The sequence below is a fragment of the Pezoporus occidentalis genome, unplaced genomic scaffold (assembly GCF_034315485.1).
Source record: "Pezoporus occidentalis ecotype Australia unplaced genomic scaffold, CSIRO_AGI_Poc_V1 ctg290, whole genome shotgun sequence".
NCBI lineage: Eukaryota > Metazoa > Chordata > Aves > Psittaciformes > Psittacidae > Pezoporus > Pezoporus occidentalis.
In genome coordinates this window covers 494,235-511,110 of record NW_026914830.1, presented here as the reverse complement: position 1 = coordinate 511,110, position 16,876 = coordinate 494,235, and the positions used below count along the sequence as shown (strand labels likewise).

General features: G+C 51.0%; 1 protein-coding gene across 4 annotated transcripts in view; it reads right to left on the bottom strand.

The window, feature by feature from the left end:
- Positions 1-952: 952 nt before the first annotated feature.
- EPHB2 (EPH receptor B2) overlaps positions 953-16,876 on the bottom strand; it is a 98,468-nt gene continuing 82,544 nt past the window's right edge. Inside the window, exons 6-13 of one of the 4 annotated variants that reach the window (XM_062626340.1) lie at positions 14,307-14,431; positions 7,925-8,087; positions 6,674-6,782; positions 6,388-6,503; positions 4,128-4,250; positions 3,485-3,732; positions 2,603-2,818; positions 953-1,129 (exon numbers count right to left, since the gene is read on the bottom strand). In XM_062626340.1, coding sequence (XP_062482324.1) covers positions 968-1,129; positions 2,603-2,818; positions 3,485-3,732; positions 4,128-4,250; positions 6,388-6,503; positions 6,674-6,782; positions 7,925-8,087; positions 14,307-14,431 — 1,262 coding nt within the window. In that variant the 3' untranslated portion in view covers positions 953-967. The remainder of the gene's footprint in view (positions 1,130-2,602; positions 2,819-3,484; positions 3,733-4,127; positions 4,251-6,387; positions 6,504-6,673; positions 6,783-7,924; positions 8,088-14,306; positions 14,432-16,876) is intronic. The other 3 variants (XM_062626338.1, XM_062626336.1, XM_062626339.1) reach the window with 3 other exon arrangements.

Sequence of the window (16,876 nt, the reverse complement as noted above, 5' to 3'; positions counted from 1 at the left end):
GTGTCTTCCTTTCTTCAGTGGTGCTTTCCACTCACTCCTGCCAACAACCCAGTGACAGTCATGCCACGAGACAGGGCTGGGTGCACTGAGCCAGCAGTACATGTTGGATCTCCCCACAGCCCTGTGCACATGCAAACTGGAGCACGCAGTGGGGAGCACCAAGACCTTGGGCAACAGAACCAGACACATGACAACTTCGCTACAGCACGTAGAGAAGGGTTGCAGCACACCTTGCCTAAGCCATGCTGCAGCTCTGCGGGCCAAACACAAGGTGGCTTTGGCTGCTGCGTGTTTGCTCTCTCCTTACTGCATCACACAACATGGGAAAATGTCTGGTCTTGCAATGTGCAATGGAAGAAGCACATGCACAAGGGCTAGAGGCTCTTCTTCAAGAGGAACCTCCTGCAGCCCTCCATCCTCTCTACAATCAAGGAGGATGGAGCTGCACAGCTTTTTCCAGGGGCTTCTTACACATCACATCCAAGCTTGTCATGGGAAATTTAATGACCCTCTAGTGGAAGACGACCTTGACCGTGGCAGGGGGGGTTGGACTAAGTTATCTTTAAAGGTTGTTTCCAACCCAAACCATTCTGTGACTCTAACAAACTTTTACCAAATGCCTGTGGTCTCCTGTAGATGAAGATGTGCTTGCTGCTCCAGGAGCTCTCAGGTCAGTGGTAGCATTTCCTTTTCCACCTGCCTGCTCCCTTTCCTCCTGAGCATGTCTACCATCCCTGAGGGTGCTCCCATTAACCCTGTCCTATTGCACTGGGTGTTGTACAGTCCCTAACCTCTGCCACAGCAGCACAAAAGCCAAAGTTATCCCCATTACTTCTTCCAAAGGCGTTGACCTTGGACACATCTCCCATGACAGAGAAGGTTGTGGACATGCCACAGGCTGGGTCTAGCTGTAGCCACGCTTTGGCCTTGCATCGCTTCCAATTTCAGTGTTTCTGCTCCTTGTTTCTTAACAACTCACATCTTGATTGGTCATATCCCAGTAAGGCCGCTCGCCATACGACATCACCTCCCACATGACTATTCCATAGCTCCACACATCGCTGGCCGAGGTGAATTTTCGGTACTGAATTGCCTCAGGTGCTGTCCATCGTATTGGGATCTTCCCACCCTGCAGGAGAAAAGAACAGGATAGTAACAGAAAGAGCAAGAGTAATTGGAAAAGACAACTGTCCAAAACTGCCCCAGGACTAACCCTAACACTGCATCAGGGTGTCTGTGGTTTGTCTAGCCAAGGCCACAAAACCATCAAGGATGATGATTCCCCTCACTTGTCTGGTGACCCGTCTCAAGGCTGCACCAGCCTCTTGGGGAAGAAGCTTTTTCTGTTACTCACCTTGAACCTCTCAAGCTATGGTTTTGTCAATTGTTCCTTATTGCACCATCTTGTACCACTGCAAAGAGTTTGGCTCTGTCTCCATCGTAACTGCCCTTCAAGTACTGCAGGTCACGTACAGGCTCCCTCTCAACCTCCTCTTCATAGCATTAAACAAGCCCAGCTCCTTCCACCTGCCTACTCCTATAGCAGTCTTCAGAATACCCTCTGTGCTGGTAAGGTCTTTAGTGACAAAAACGAAGGGTGAATTGACCATCTTTAACATGGCATGCTTGGTCACTGGTGGAGATGAGATGGACTGGGTAGGCTGTGGGGTCTCTGTTGCCTGCTGGGCAACAGCAGCTCTGGAGAAATCAGTACTCTCCACTCCCATAGAGGAGCTACGCACTGAAGTGCTCAAGAGCGACACACACAGCATGGGGCCACAGGACAACGCTCTGCTTAAGGCCTTGTAGCCTTGTGATTTTCCACTAAGAACTTTGGACTTGAGGCATTCACAATTCAAGAGACTTTCTGAAGGGAAAAAAATCTTCCCCTCTGCTGAAAAATAAGCAAACCTGTGTCCTGTGGCTCTGAGAAGATTAAGGAACATTGTATTTTCTCAGTGAATAACTACCATGCCTTACTAAGGGTCTTCTAGGACTTAATAGGACTCAGACCCTGTACATGCTAGAACAAGATAATGCTCCTTAATCTCCTCAAAGCCACAAACCTCAGACAAAATCGTTTGGTTTTCACAAGAAGGGGAGACCAAGCACTCCATACCAACCATGCTGTCTTCCCCATCAGGTAGAGTATTAACAGAGCTCCTGACAAGCAGCAGATTTCAAACATGGCTAAAAAGAAAGGCATGGATTTCTCCCCTGCCCTGACAATGACTTATGGGCCAATATTCATTACACTCCAGCCTTAACAGTCCTGTGCAAACCTATCGGAGGACTCCCATCTGGGCCACGCTGGGTGGTTATAATGCACCATCCCAACTAAAAGCCTTATCAAGGACATGTAGATGTTTGCAGATATGCTTGGAAGAAGACCCAGTTATCCACAGGAATAGGGCCCACCAACAGCCACAGGACAACTGGACAGGACCTGGCAAGAGAAAACCTTCCTTGATTCATTTCATTGGTCTTTCCCATCTGGCACCTCATTTCCATTGCTGACAAATGTCAAAGGGAAGGGATCTTCCCCTTTCCCTGACTCCTTCCTTCACCACCCATCCCTCCCCCTCACGAAGAGCAGCTTTACCAGTGCACTGGTGTAGGTAGGATCAGAGGTGTCATCCTCCAGAAACCGAGAGAGCCCAAAGTCAGACACTTTGCAGACCAGGTTGCTGTTCACCAGGATGTTGCGGGCAGCCAGGTCCCGGTGCACGTAGTTCATATCGGCCAGGTACTTCATGCCTGCGGCGATGCCCCGCAGCATGCCCACCAGCTGGATCACTGTGAACTGCCCATCGTTTTGCTTAGGGGAAAAGAGGGAAAGAGTCCACATGAGAGGAGAAAATGCACAGCCTGGTATGGTCAGGCAAACAACCGGTAGCCTCTTTCTACACTGCATGTCAATACACATCCATTCCACAAGTACCAAAGCTCCTTCGCAAAGAAAGAGGGCTGGAAGTCACTCTCACACCCTATGGGCATCACTGCGCTGGCTGCTGTTATCCAAAGGTGGCAGACGTGCCAGACCTTGCACAGGAGGGCTCGGAAGGGGTTACCTATTCCTAGGTTTTCTCCCTTCAACACAGTGAATTCTCCATTTCAAACTCAGACGTGTAAATATTTAGACAGAGCAGCTGGAGGTGAAGTCCTGCTGTGTTAAAGCTATGTCAGACCGTCTTTCCATGCCCACAGAGGCAGAGTTCGTGCAGGCATCTGTGGGCATGTGTAGAGGTAGGCACAGCCTTTTGCTGGTACGAGCAGACACACTTAACAGATGACAGCCTTGGTGCCACCTCCACTTCTGTTGCCAAAACACAGACCTCTGGACTACGCAGCAGCTGCCTCAGTGACAACAAATGCTGGGTAGTGAAGGGCACTGCTATATTGGCACAAGGAAAGGACCCTTCCCCTCCAGTCCTCCTCTGGTCCAACATAATCTCTGGAGCTACATGCACCTGGGATCTCATACCCGTAAGAAGGAGTCCAGTGAGCCGTTCTCCATGAACTCAGTAATGATCATGACCGGGGAGCTCTTGGTCACTACTCCCTCCAGGTGGATGACATTGGGGTGGTCAAACTGCCCCATGATGCTGGCTTCGCTCAAGAAGTCCCGTCTCTGCTTCTCTGTGTAACCAGACTTCAGGGTCTTGATGGCCACAAAGATCTCTCTTTTACCAGGAAGCTTGAGATGCCCACTGCACACCTCACCAAACTCCCCTGCGGAGAGGGAAACAGGTTGGACTTGGCAGCCTCCCCATCTCTGCCTTTCTCCCTGAGGGACCGTGCTCCCTGCATGCCCCTGAGCTCACCACCCACCATCCCATCTGTGCTTCCTCCCTCGCTCCACACCAAAGGCCTCCCTTCAGGTGGATTCATCACTGGTGAGGAGCACTGCACGTGGGACTGTATGCACACAGGAACTCCTTGTCTCTAGTGAGGAGATGTACTTGCTCTTCCAGTACTGGACCACCTTACTCCTGCTAGTCCAGGCTGGGGCTAAGTGCAACACATTATTGGCTTCCCAGTACATGTAAGGCTAAATCCTCACCAAAGCCTGACACCGCAAAGCAGACTGCTGCTGAGGGCCAGGCAGCCATTCCCAGTTCACCTACCTGCCCCAATCACCTGCTCAATTTTGACACAAGAGATATCGATTTCTTTTGCAAATTCCCTGACGGCCTCATTGGGATCTTCATAGGTGAACGGATCGATATAAATCTTCATCCCTGGAGTCACTGCATAAAGGTGAGGGAGAGAGTCAGACAGACAGATGCAAATGGAATGACTGACGGCTGTCATCGAGGAAAAGAGAAACCTATTGGTGTGGGGGGATTTTTTTACCCCAGCAAATCACATCATGAAGGGCATGAAGCAGACACAGCAAGGCAGTTTGAGAGAAAACATGCAGAGCCATGTTTGCACAGGACTGTTAAAGCTGGATTGTAATGAACAGTGGCCTGTAAGTCATTGTAGGGCAGTGGAGGGCTACGTGATTAGCTAGGACTTCAAACTGACCATAGAGAACCACACATCCTCTGCAGCAGGAACTGGCTTTAGCAGACGCAGAGGAAAAGCAAGAGGAGCATTTGCTTTCAGGAGGTGATGCACAGGCACACCAATGCCACACCACACTCATCATGCTGCAGCACTGCAAGAGCACCATTTGTAGAGACTGCAGCTCTGCCCCACTGGCCTCCTCTGCATGCTGCTTCCACCTCATCACATCATCCCATCGGAGGCATGGGAAAGTGGAGAAGACCTGGGCTTAGCACTCAAGACAGGAGGGACAGTCTGTCCCTGTTCTCCTGATAGTTTACCCTGCCTGAGGTTTGGGTCCCTTCTGTAGCCTCAAAATTGCCAAGACAAGCTGTAGGGGATGCTAGGGAAACTGCAAAACCCAAGCTCTTCCTGCTAGGCAGACCAGAAGACACAGTGATATGCTTATGTGAAAGGCAATAACCATGGGATCTGGTGAGGCTGGACTGCTGATGCCACGTTGCACACTACCTACACCATGACACCGCTCCTGCTTGCAGTTCTCCCCTTTCTCTACTTCTTTGCCTGGCCTCGGGCTTGCCCCAAAATTAGGGGTATTTGGAGAGCAGAGCTCACAGCTCACTAAAATAAGGAGCCCAACACAACCAGAGGCACAACTCCTGGCTCCATGCGTACGATTCAGGGTAGTTCCTGCAATGCTTACAGGCTCCATGCACCTTGGCAATTTGCTAACCATAAGCTGTAGCCTCTCCACAGCAATCGCTGCTGGGGAGCCGAGCAGGCACCGTGCCTTGGACTGCCTTCTTGAGTGAGGATGTGGCTAAAAGGCACCCCAGGCCCATTATCAGTTCATCTGCATCCGGTGGCATTGTGCCTGTTCCAACAGTCGTGAAGGCACAGCTATTAATGCCATCACAGCCTGAAGTTGTCATGTTACGTACCAGACCCCAGGAGAAAGCGTGAATGTATGTTTACACATGCAGCACGGGCTCACAAACAACTGAGAGCTGCATTTCCATCATCTTTCTTGAGTGTCATTTCTCCTGGTAAGTTACAGCAATGCAGCCAGCACGGCGCTGCTCTGGCAGCCTCAGTGCTCTGCCTCAGGTAAATGCAGAAGCAACAGTGAGTCCTGTGCTGAAACACTACTGATGTTTTCCATCCCCTAAAGAAGGCCCAGGTCTGTACAGGAACGTGGCATTCAGAAATCCTGAAGCTGCAAGTATAACACGATGTAAACGACGACTGAGATTGGGACAAAGCAGGATTGCAGTGACAGATGAGGGAGGAGAAAGGCATTTCAGAGGGCATGCAGCAATAAGAGGAATAAGTATGCACTGGGGTGGTGTATACACTGGCAGGGTGTGAAAGAAGATGTGCCTTGCAGTACACAGGGATGTTGGAAGGAGGATGCAAGAGAGGCCATGTTATGTGTTGCACTAGATACCTATATAGAGATGTATCTACTAGGATTCTGGAAGCACTGGGGTGGGCTCTGGCAAAAGCACCATGAGGTATGTGGGTTCCTGCATAGGACAGTGCTCTGCAGGAGGTGAGTAGGTTGAGAAAGGGGTCTTCACTGCTGCCCACAAGCTGGGCAAAGCTCAGGAGTCATCATAGCAAGACAAAGTGTGGTGCCAGCAGCTGCAGGGGTGTGTGTTGGATGTCACAGGGATTCACAGGGCATGCACACATGTTCACTGCACGGATGGCACACAACAACACCCAGGTCTGGAGAGGGATCTAGATCATAGGGGGCTGGTGGGTGATCTAGATAGCACAGGTCCTCCCGTCTACCCATGCACACGCCAGCCTGGCTAGGTGGCCTGAGCGCTCCCCACATGCTGCAAGGGATGAGTGAACAGGAACACAAACCGAAGAGAGAACGGACCCCCAGGCCTGGCGGGGGGCCGCAGTACGTACTGTGGCCACTGGTATAGTGCTGCAGCTTGTCGGTGTACTCAGAGTCTGCACGCTCAAAGCCCCGTCTTCTGGAAAGAAAGGGAGTCCTGAGCACCAGCATGGCTCCACTGGGGATGAAGATGCACTGCAGGAGCATCTTTCCCTCTTCATCCTCCAATCCCCATTTCCCCCTTCCCTGCCTCCAGTCGCCACCCCCTTGTACAGCCCCAGCCCCAGTCATGGGCTCAGACTGACCTACCTGTTGCATACAATAATGATGACGACCACAGCAATGAGGAACACCAGTCCTGCCGCAGAGGAGCCGATGATGAGTGGCAGTTTCTCCTGAACACTGGTCTGGTATTCAGCTGGCAAGCAAGGAAGAAGGAAGGGGTTACTGGGGCACAGGGTACGTCTACACTAACAAGTTCACCAAGGTCTCAATGACATCCTAAACTGGAGAGACATCAATCTGATGGATGGACCACTTGGATATAGAATTGGCTGGATGGCCACACGCAAAAGAGTTGTGGTCAATGGATCAATGTCCAACTGGAGACCAGTAACGAGTGGTGTCCCTCAGAGATTGGTGTTGGGACCAATCTTGTTCAACATCTTTGTCAGTGACATGGACAGTGGGACTGATGCACCCTCATCAAGTTTGCTGATGACACCGAGCTGTGTGGTTCGGTTGATACGCTGGAGGGAAGGAATGCCATCCAGAGGGACCTGGATATGCTTGACAAGTGGGCCAATGACAACCTCATGAAGTTCCACCAAGCCAAGTGCAAGGTCAGGGCAATCCCAGTCCAAATTAGATATAAGGGAGAAGTTCTTTACTGTGAGGGTGGTGAGGCACTGGCAAAGGTTGCCCAAAGAAATGCTCCATCTCTGGCAGTAATCAGGGCAAGGCTGGATGGAGTCTTGGGTGACATGGTGTAGTGTGAGCTGTCCCTGCCCATGGCAGGGGGGTTGGAACTGGATGATCTTAAGGTCCTTTCCAACCCTACCTATTCTATGATTCTAAGGTCAGAGCCCATCCCTGAGCCATGTCCTGTCCACATTTGCATGGCTCTCGCTAATGGGTTTCCTGGCATGGTTTTGGTCCTGGACCTGTAGTGCTATCCCAGGCATGGCTCAGGTTGGCTGTGACTGGGGAAATGCCCCAGTACAAAGGCTGGATGGAGCTATCCCTTTTGAGTGGCAATTTTAGTCCCATGGATGCAAGCTGTGCCTTGCTCCTTGGCCTCAGGGCCAGAAAACTGGCTTGGCCTGCTTGATTTAGCAGCAGAAATTCCGAAAATAAAGACTTGGGTCTGCATTTGTCATTGACAGCTGTGCACGTGAAGATCACAAACCTTGTCTCCTCTAAATCCAACTGAGTCGACATGTCCCCATGCACCCTTGAAGCAACAGCAGGGGGACCAGCACTGCTACCAGTGCACCTCCACCTTCCTCAAGTCTCTCTAAACCCTGTGTCATCTTTATATAAAGGCATGTGAAGGCTCACCTTCAGTCATAGTCTGGAAATACATCTTGCCACTATACCGGCCATACCCAGCCACAGTACGTGCCCGCACTTGGAAGACGTAGATGGTGCCAGCTTTGAGGTTTTGCACTGCCACAGTGTTGGTGGGGCTCTTCACTGTTGTTGAGTTTAACTCGCTCAGATCCTGCCAAGAAAACACAAATCTGTCATCAGGAAAGTAAGTGGAGAATGAGACCCTGCACTTCTAGAAGGAGGAAGGGCAGGAGACCAGGGCAGCATGGATGGAGAAACAACCATGAGGAGAGCATGGGCCTGAACAAACAGGTTATTTCTCTAAGCCTGCATCCTGTCAGGAAGACATAGAAAGAGGAATGTGAGTACGGATGTCCCTGGGCTATCAGCTCTCAGGAAAGGCTTGGATGAAGATGTTAGATAGAAAACTCAGGTCATTTCTCCGAGCCTTAAGCTCAATGGGGATGGCAACTGCTTCCCTCTTCTGTACCCACTTCCTCTTAGCACTGTCCTTCTTCCTCACTTCCTCCTCCTGTGACTGATCCAGCTCTGGTAGCCTCTCCATTCGCTCTTCTCCACCTCCTTTTGCCTGTGCTGGAGCTGAAGCCCACCTGAACATAGGGTTTTGGACCTCAAGAGAAGTACTGCTACCTGGGCCTGTGTCATGGTTTAAGCCCAGCCACCACCTCAGAACTATGCAGACACTCACTCGTTCCCCCCTTTTCCCCATGTCCCAGGTGGGATGGGGAGGAGAATCGAAAGAATGTAAACCCCACAGGTTGAGATAAGAACAGCCCAATAACCAAAGTATAATATAAAAAGCATAATATAAAACTGCTACTACTAATAATAATAATGATAAAGGAAATAACAAGGGGAGAGAATATAAAACTAAAAGGGGAAAGGAAAAAAACCTCAACAAACACAAGCGAAGCACAATACAATTGCTCACCACCCACCGACCGATACCCAGCCTGACCCGAGCAGCGATCTGGGCCTTCTGGGTGACTGCCCTCAGTTTCTATCCTGGGCATGACGTGCTCTGGTATGGAATACCCCTATGGCTAGTTTGGGTCTGGTGTCCTGGCTCTGCTTCCTCCTGGCTTCTTGTGTCCCTCCTCACTGGCAGAGCATGAGGCTGGAAAAGTCCTTGATCAGGGTAAGCGTTACCGAGCAACAGCTACAGCATCGGTGTGTTATCAGCACTGTTCTCAGAGTAAAGGCCAAACACAGCCCTGCACCAGCTACTAAGAAGGAGAAAAAGAACTGTTACAGCCTGCTTCACTCACTGGTTTGCAGTACCCCTGCCCAGTGACTGCTTCACCAGGGACCACGCCAGGTTTCCAAAGCTGGGCAGCCAAACAGCGTATTTAAAAGCAACAATGAAACTACCTCCAAATTTGAGCAGCCCCATCATAACGGTATAGATGGCATTGCACTTATGTAGATGATGGATCCTTAGTAATTATGCCCTTTTAGCTGAACATCCAGAAGCACTAGTGGATGGGGAGGGTCTCCTTGGGCAAGCCACGGTACAAGAGATCAGACAGCCCCTGCCCCTCCGGGGACATGGAGAAACAGGTCAACAGAGGATGAAAGAGGGTGCTGAATGTGGTCAGGGCTAGGTGGGCAGATGCCTGGCAGCCATGAAGCCCCGAAAGCCAGCTCAAAGCAGCAATATATGCAAACAGCATGGCTTCTGGGAAACAGAGGCATCTTAGGAAAGCCAAGCTGTGAGGACGAGCTCCCATAGAACAGGCACAGGCACCAGGTTTCGAATCAAACGTGTGTAGCTATGTTGAAAGCGCTCAACCTCTCTGGTAGCACCTCCGATCTGGCAGGTCAGGCTGCCTTGGCAGGATCACTGGGTGGAAGAGCTCAGCAGCTAACAGCTCAGAATCTGCGCTGGCAAGGTTACAGGCAAATCTCTGAAATCTGCTCACTTCAGGCACTGCAAAGGGCTCAGCGAGCCCAAGAGCTGCCACTCCATACAGGGTGACTAGTGAGGTGAGGTAACCTCATGGGAAGTAGGCAGGGACTGGCAGAAAGGAGGCAGACACATAGTTTGTGCAATGGCATCAAGTAGGACTGAGGATGTGACACTCCATGGGGGGGGCACAGGGGATTTCTTCTTGTCCTGTGCTAACGTTAGAGCAGAATGAAACTCCCCATGGGGAGCAAAGGGTGTCAAAGCGGTGACGAGGCAGAAGGTCCCCCCTTGTGATGAACCAAGGTTTCATCACACGATGGTACAAGTCACGCATGATGCTGCTCTCTTGTGCTGCTTTGGCTGCCTGCAGACACAGTGAAGGAGGAGTCAGTGGAGGCTCTGCACCAAGCTTTGCACACCCTTTGCCTGGGCTGCGTCCTCAGCCTCCTCAACTGATGGAGCACAGGGTGAGTCAGAAGTTGTCTTCCTCCCCCATAAATGGTGGCGTTTGCCTTTGGGGGCTGCTGGTCTCCTTTCTTTTCTGCTTAGCCATCTGGAGATTTTGCTTTCACGTTCATTCCCTTGTGAGAACAGCACTGGTACCTTCACTCAGAGGATCTGCACAGCCAGAAGCCGTGGTACCAGCAACACAAGAGGCCCACAAAGAACAGTCATTCACTGTGGGGCTCCATACAGCAAACCATGTTGAACCAATGTTCTCCTTATGTTCCTGGGAGAGCTCGGTGCTTTCTCAATTAGACATCCTGCTGGAACAGAACTGCAAATGCACTGGCATTTGTGAGATGGATTATACCCATGACCTGGGGTCGAGCAGACTATTCTCCTCACAGCTGCAAAGCAGCTGAAAGGCAACATTCATGGAGTTAATTTCTTCTTGTATTAAGCTTTTGATTGAGCAGGGCTCTGGTGTGGATGGCTGGTAAGAGAGTGGTCTGCCAGGAATGCGTTTATCCCAACACAACGTGTAGTCAAATGTGCACTCAAACTTGGAGGCTCAGAAATGCTGATGGCACATCACTCTGCACGGTAATGAGGAGCACCTCGGAAACCTCCACTATTAACAGGTTCAGGAACAGTTTTTTCTCCTAAAAAAACCTAAAAAAGCCAGCTTTATCCACCTGGAGCTGGCACTGAAGGTGCCCAGGTATCACTGGGGTGTTTGGGAATTAGACTAATGGCAGTGAAAAGCTCAAGTGCAGAGAAAAACCAAGAAAGATCAAGAAAAGATGAACACAGGAAACTGATTGCCTTGTGTGCCTGATCAGGCCTCAGCAGTCCTTTGGACCTTTCCCAGGAAGGCTAAGAGGGAAATAGGTCAGGACATGTTTACAGCTTTTAGTGCTCAGGGGCTTGCATGAATCCTCCCAGGCCCTTGGATGGCACAAACAACACAACTGTCTTAAAATCATTTGTCCAACTGTTCGAGGGGACCTCATCCCTGCTCCTGGAGGACTTTAAATTGAATGCAATGAATGGGCATGCTTACAAGATGGTTTATCACTTGGGAAATGGATGTCTGTCTGTCTGAGGAACGTGTGCTCGTGACTCTGCTCTCCTTTAATCCCAGACCACAAATAAACAAGCATTTACAGCTCTCCACCTTCCCTCATCAAACCTATTCTTTTCCCTTGGCATACAGCTCAGCCATCAGCTCTCCAGCAACCTCTGCATTCACTTCAAACACTTTTCCCCTTCCACCCCTAGGGCTTCTGCAGTGGGTCAAGGGCATCCCAGGCAGTTTAGAGTGCAAGTCCAAGCTGTTGGGTTTTGCACAGGTTTGTTGGGTTGACTTTCTGAGGGGTTTCTTTTTGTGTTTCCTGCCTGATTTTGGTTTTAATTCGGAAATCCTAACTCAAAATAACACACTTCTTATTCCCTCGTATTTCCTTTGCTTTTGAGTCCTCATCTGCTCCCCCTTCCCCTGAGCCAAATTTAAGCTGGAACCGAAGTCTGATCAATAGAGTTCCTTGCAACACAGTCTGTGAAATCAGCAAAAAGTGTTTCTAAAAAGTCATGCTTTATCATCCAAAATCAATCAATACATCCATACATGAAGCCAAAGGAAAACGTCAACCGACCGAATTTGGCAGGCAGCTCCTCTGTGCATCTGCACAGCAGCACTTTGCTGTGGTTCCTGAAGCAAACAGAGCCACACGACCAAAGCTAGTCCAAGGCTGCGTGCCAAATCATCACATACATCTGAATTTCAGCCCCTACGGGACTGTGTGCATTCAAGAGGGATGCTCAGATGTGGTAACAGGGTACTGCCAGCCGCTCTGGGGGTAGATCCACAGGGTCCACAGTTTCCTGACTGATGGAGAACACCACTTGGGTGGAGATCTCCAAAGCATTTGCTCTCCCAGCCAGGAATCTGATCAATTGCATTGCATTAAAGAGTGTCTGGATGCCTCTCACAAGAAAACTGAGCCCCTGACAGAAGCACTGTGGCCCCTGGGACTGCAGGAAAGCTATCATGATTCTATGATAAGGCCATGAGAAGGCTGGTGAACATCTTCTATGAGGAAAGTCTGAGTGAGCTGGGGTTTTTCAGCCTGGAGAAGAGAATGCGGAGACCTCACTGTAGCCTTTCAATACTTAAAGGAGGCTTAAAAGAAAGATGGGGACAGACTTTTTAGTAGGGCCTGTAGCAATAGGACAAGGAGTAACAGTTTTAAACTGAAGAAGGGTAGATTCAGACTAGATATAAGGAAGAAGTCTTTACAATGGGAGTGGTGAAAGACTGGTATAGTTTGCCCAGAGAGGTTGTGGATGTCTGGTCCCATCCCTGGAAACATTCAAGATTGGGCTGGACAGGGTTCTGAGCAAGCTGGTCAAGTTGATGCCCCTGCTCATTGCAGTGGGGTTGGAACTGGGTGACCTTTAAAGGTCCCTTCCACCCCAAACCATTCTATGATTCTATGGAATACTGGGACAGAGCGCCTCAGCACCAGCACATGGGGTTGCTTGCCTTGTCCTCTCCGCTGGGGCTAGTGCTCCACCTGAGAGCCTGATGCCAAGAAAAGCATTGCCCAAGTGTGGCTTGGGCCACTTGTCCCTGCCATCAGGGACATGCTGTGCCCTAAGCTCTGGCAATGGGGCAAGCAGATGCTCACCTTGCGGTCCCTTGTGAAGACTGGCCACAAGCAGAAGCTTCCCCTTTAGAAAAAAGCTCCATTTATTTACAGCCTCTCCCAGAAAACAGAGGGGAGGGGAAAGAAAGAAAACGGGGAAGAGATTAAGAGAAAGTAAGAGGAGGAGAATGAACTCCCTGAGATCTTCTGTCCCTACGCTGAGCGTCCATGGGGAAAAGACCAGATCTGTCTTGTTACCTTGCCACATATTCTGGGATCATTTCCAAGGGTCAAATAAATGGTTGTGATTTGTGTGATATAGGTCAGGACCTATTTAACAGCCTACAAAGAAGCTCCCCCCCCCCCCTCCCCATTCTCCCTCTGGCTCTTGGTGACGAGAAAATAGGTCACAGGCAGGCAGTGGGGGGGATTAATCATTTCTTCTGGCAACTGCTGGGAAAAATATTTTCAGTTCCATTTAATCATACAGCTTTTTAATTAGTTAGTTTGCAATTTTTAATGTGTAGTTTATAAGCTCTTGGGTAAGGGGGCAGATTCCTGGAAGGAGAAATCACCTGCTCCCCACATCCCCTGGGTAGCAGGGATGAAGCTCACCAGCATGGCAGAGCTTGGCAGGTCCTGGGACCATGGCCATTAGGTCTCTCAGTAGCCATGCAACTCCAGCCCCATGGGACAGACACACTGGCACTGCCTTGGCTCACAGTCCCTCTGCTTGCATGGGCAAGGAGGATGCAGAAGGAGCATGTTCCTTGGGGATGAAAGAGCCACAGCTGTAGACCTCCTTCACATCAGCCTCCCCTGACTCTGTAGTGCACTATGTACCCTCCATAGGGGCATGGGGTGGCTTCTCCCTGGTACAACATCTGGGTTCAGGCTGCACACAGATGCCAAACTTACCTTTGGTGTAAATACACAGAAAGACAGAATTACACTGCACCTTGAAGACTGGACACTCAGCTAACGTGGTCCAGCCAGGGACCTGATGCTCCCTACCAACCATCCCAATTCCCCACTAATGCCCCAGTAGGGGAAAGGTTAAAATTAGAGCTTGGACCCTGGCTACTGAGCTCTCCCTGCAATGGGTCCACCGGTCACAAGTACTGGAGAGGTGACGGAGGAAACTCCTCCTAAAGACCAGCAGCTTTTCCACACCTGCAGTACCTCCACAGAGTCATTGGAACCACCAAAAGCTTGACAGCCACTGCCACCTACATGGCCAACTGCAGCAAGAGAGGTAACCTACTGAGCAACCAACTGCTGTAGCCGGTGCTACACCCTTACAGGAAGCTTTGCACCACCTCCTCTACCCAAAAACGTGTCCCTGACCCCAGCCAAGGTCCCGCAGTACCTTCTCATAATATTGCAGCTCATAATCCAGGATGACTCCATTGGGTTGGTCAGGCTGAGACCATGAGAGGGTAATGCTGTCCACGGTGCGGCTGACCTGGTGCATGATGGACACAGCTGAAGGAGCTGGAAGAGAGATCAAGAGAGAGGCCTCAGTCAGATGCCTGCTGCATCCCTTGGCTGGAGGAAGGCAGGTGTATTACTGATGCTTGAAGCTAATCAATTTGCTTCCAGCAGTGGCAGGGCTGGTCAGGGGATCCTGGCTGCTGCTGTTTGCAGAGAGCAACTAGGGGAGGACAAAATGCTTCTACTGCATGGGAAGAGTTTGCAATTAGACAACACACAGACAGTGTTTCAGGCAGGAAAACACACCATTCCCAGGCAAAGCGAGGCCAGGGTTGGAGCAAACACGACCTTATTCCCCTGGAAAAAGCACTACCAGCCCAGCAACGTGCAATCCTCCGTGCTTGCCTTGGGGAAATAGGGGTTTTGTACTCTGACATTTGCAGAGAGAAGCTTTCTAAGGCGCAAGCAATGCAGGAAGCAAGCAGCTCCTCTCCGCCTGGGCGTGCTGGCTCTGCAGGCTGCACATGCCACTCAGGGGAGGCGCACAGAGCAGCCTGAGCAGGCAACGCAAACCTGACCTGACACACTGACAATGGTGAGCCACCCGCCTCGCCAGCCTGCCCTGGAAACAGCACACCCACACATGCCACTCGTCCCACTGCGCACAACGAGACCTTCCAGCAGCACGGGCAGACGTCCACCCCGTCACTGCCCTGTGCTGCCTGCATGGCTTCATGCAGGTAGCAGCAGTGCAGCCTCGGCTGGGACAACGCCATGGGAAAACGCTCCTCCAGGGTACCTGTGCTGACAAGCCCATGTGGCAGGACCTCAGCATGGGGCTGCCAGCTCCCTGGGAGGCTCTGACCAGCTCTGTTCCTGCCTGCTGTGCACTGCGGCAGGTCAGCAAGCAGCCTGGGCTGCTTTTAACCTGGGCTGGCTCAGCCATTGACAGCAGAGATGCTTCAGCACTGCACGTATCTGCCTACAGCCCCTTTGCTGGAGGGGTTGGAACACGGAGGTGCCTGCGCTGCCCTCTCTTCACTCTGAGAGCACAGCATGGGTCCTTGCCCACCCCGTGCCCAGCCTGCGGACAGCAGAGCCAGTGCAGCCTGCACGGATGTCAGTCCAGAGCTCATCCCAGACATCACACATCACCAGCCCAGCCTTGGAGAGTGCTAGCTCCAGCACAGCCTTAGCCCTGGCACATCTGCCAGCACAGACTCACTGCTTCAGCAGCTTTGGGGCAGAGGGCAAGCCTCTGGGATGGGACAGAAATGGAACGCGGTAGCAAGAACGTTTCCCCATCACTTGCATGCCAGGCTTAGTTATAAATGGATGCAGAGAGGCTTGCACTCAGAAGGGCTCTTACCAGGTCCGACCCTTTCAATATTTCATGGAAGAACAACTCATTTGACAGCTCTGAGAAACAGTTTGGAAGAGCGGCACACAAAGCAAAGCATCAATTACCCGTCTCCAGTCTGGTTTCCTTTGGCACTATGAGCAGCGACAGAAAGTGTGCCAGCTGAGGGCTGCAGACACAGCAGCGGTAGGACTGTGCTACTTGGACCAGTGTGGCTGCAGCATGTTCTTGCACATTGCTGTAATGAATTACAGCTGAGCAACTGCTCTCAAAGTCTACCAACAGAAGCCATCCATCTGCCTCTTCACGACTGGGTTTCTGGATTCAGAGCACTGTAGCACTCAGGATGTTCAATGCCTGTGTGCCAAGGGGAGTAAGGGCTGGATATGGTAAAGCAAAATCTGCCACAGCACTGCTCCACCCTTTCCCTCATCTCCTTGGGTTGCCCCACTCTTGAAGGAAGGTGCAATGCAGGCTAGCCTCAGCAAAGTTTTTGTCCAGCACTGATTAAAAGTAAGTGCAGAGAACTTCCATCACGGGAAGTATCCAAGGTCAGGATGGACAGGCCTTGCAGCAACCTGATGTAACGAAAAACATCCCTGTCCATGGCAGGAAGGTATCTTTACAGGTACCTTCTGACCCAAACCATCCTCTGATTCCAACAGATCCTGAGACCAGCGCCTTACCTCCTCCTGAACTCCAATCCTTCCATCCGCTTCTGGCTAAGCCAAACCCTGTTACCCACCAGTCTGAAACTCTCCATCATCGCACACCACCCCTTATCCCTTATATCCTGGTCCCACTGCTACAGGGCCCATCTTGTAAACTCCTGGGATTAGTTTCTCACACTGGTGTTCAGATAAAACAGAGGTAACAATTCTGGAGCCTGTGAGCTCTTGCCAGACCTTGCTGCTTCCTTGACAACACATTTCATAGGACATCTGCTATCTCCAAGACAAGTATTTCTCCCTGTGGAGAAAGGCCTTGGAAGGAAGATGTGACCAAGCTACATACAGATCATCCTGCAGCACAGGATGGGGACTCAGTACACAGCCCATGGTCTCTCTGGCACATCAGAGCTGCACATGCTCTGGGAACCCATCCCACACTCATACAGGCTGCTCCAGGACAAGGGCTGCATACAC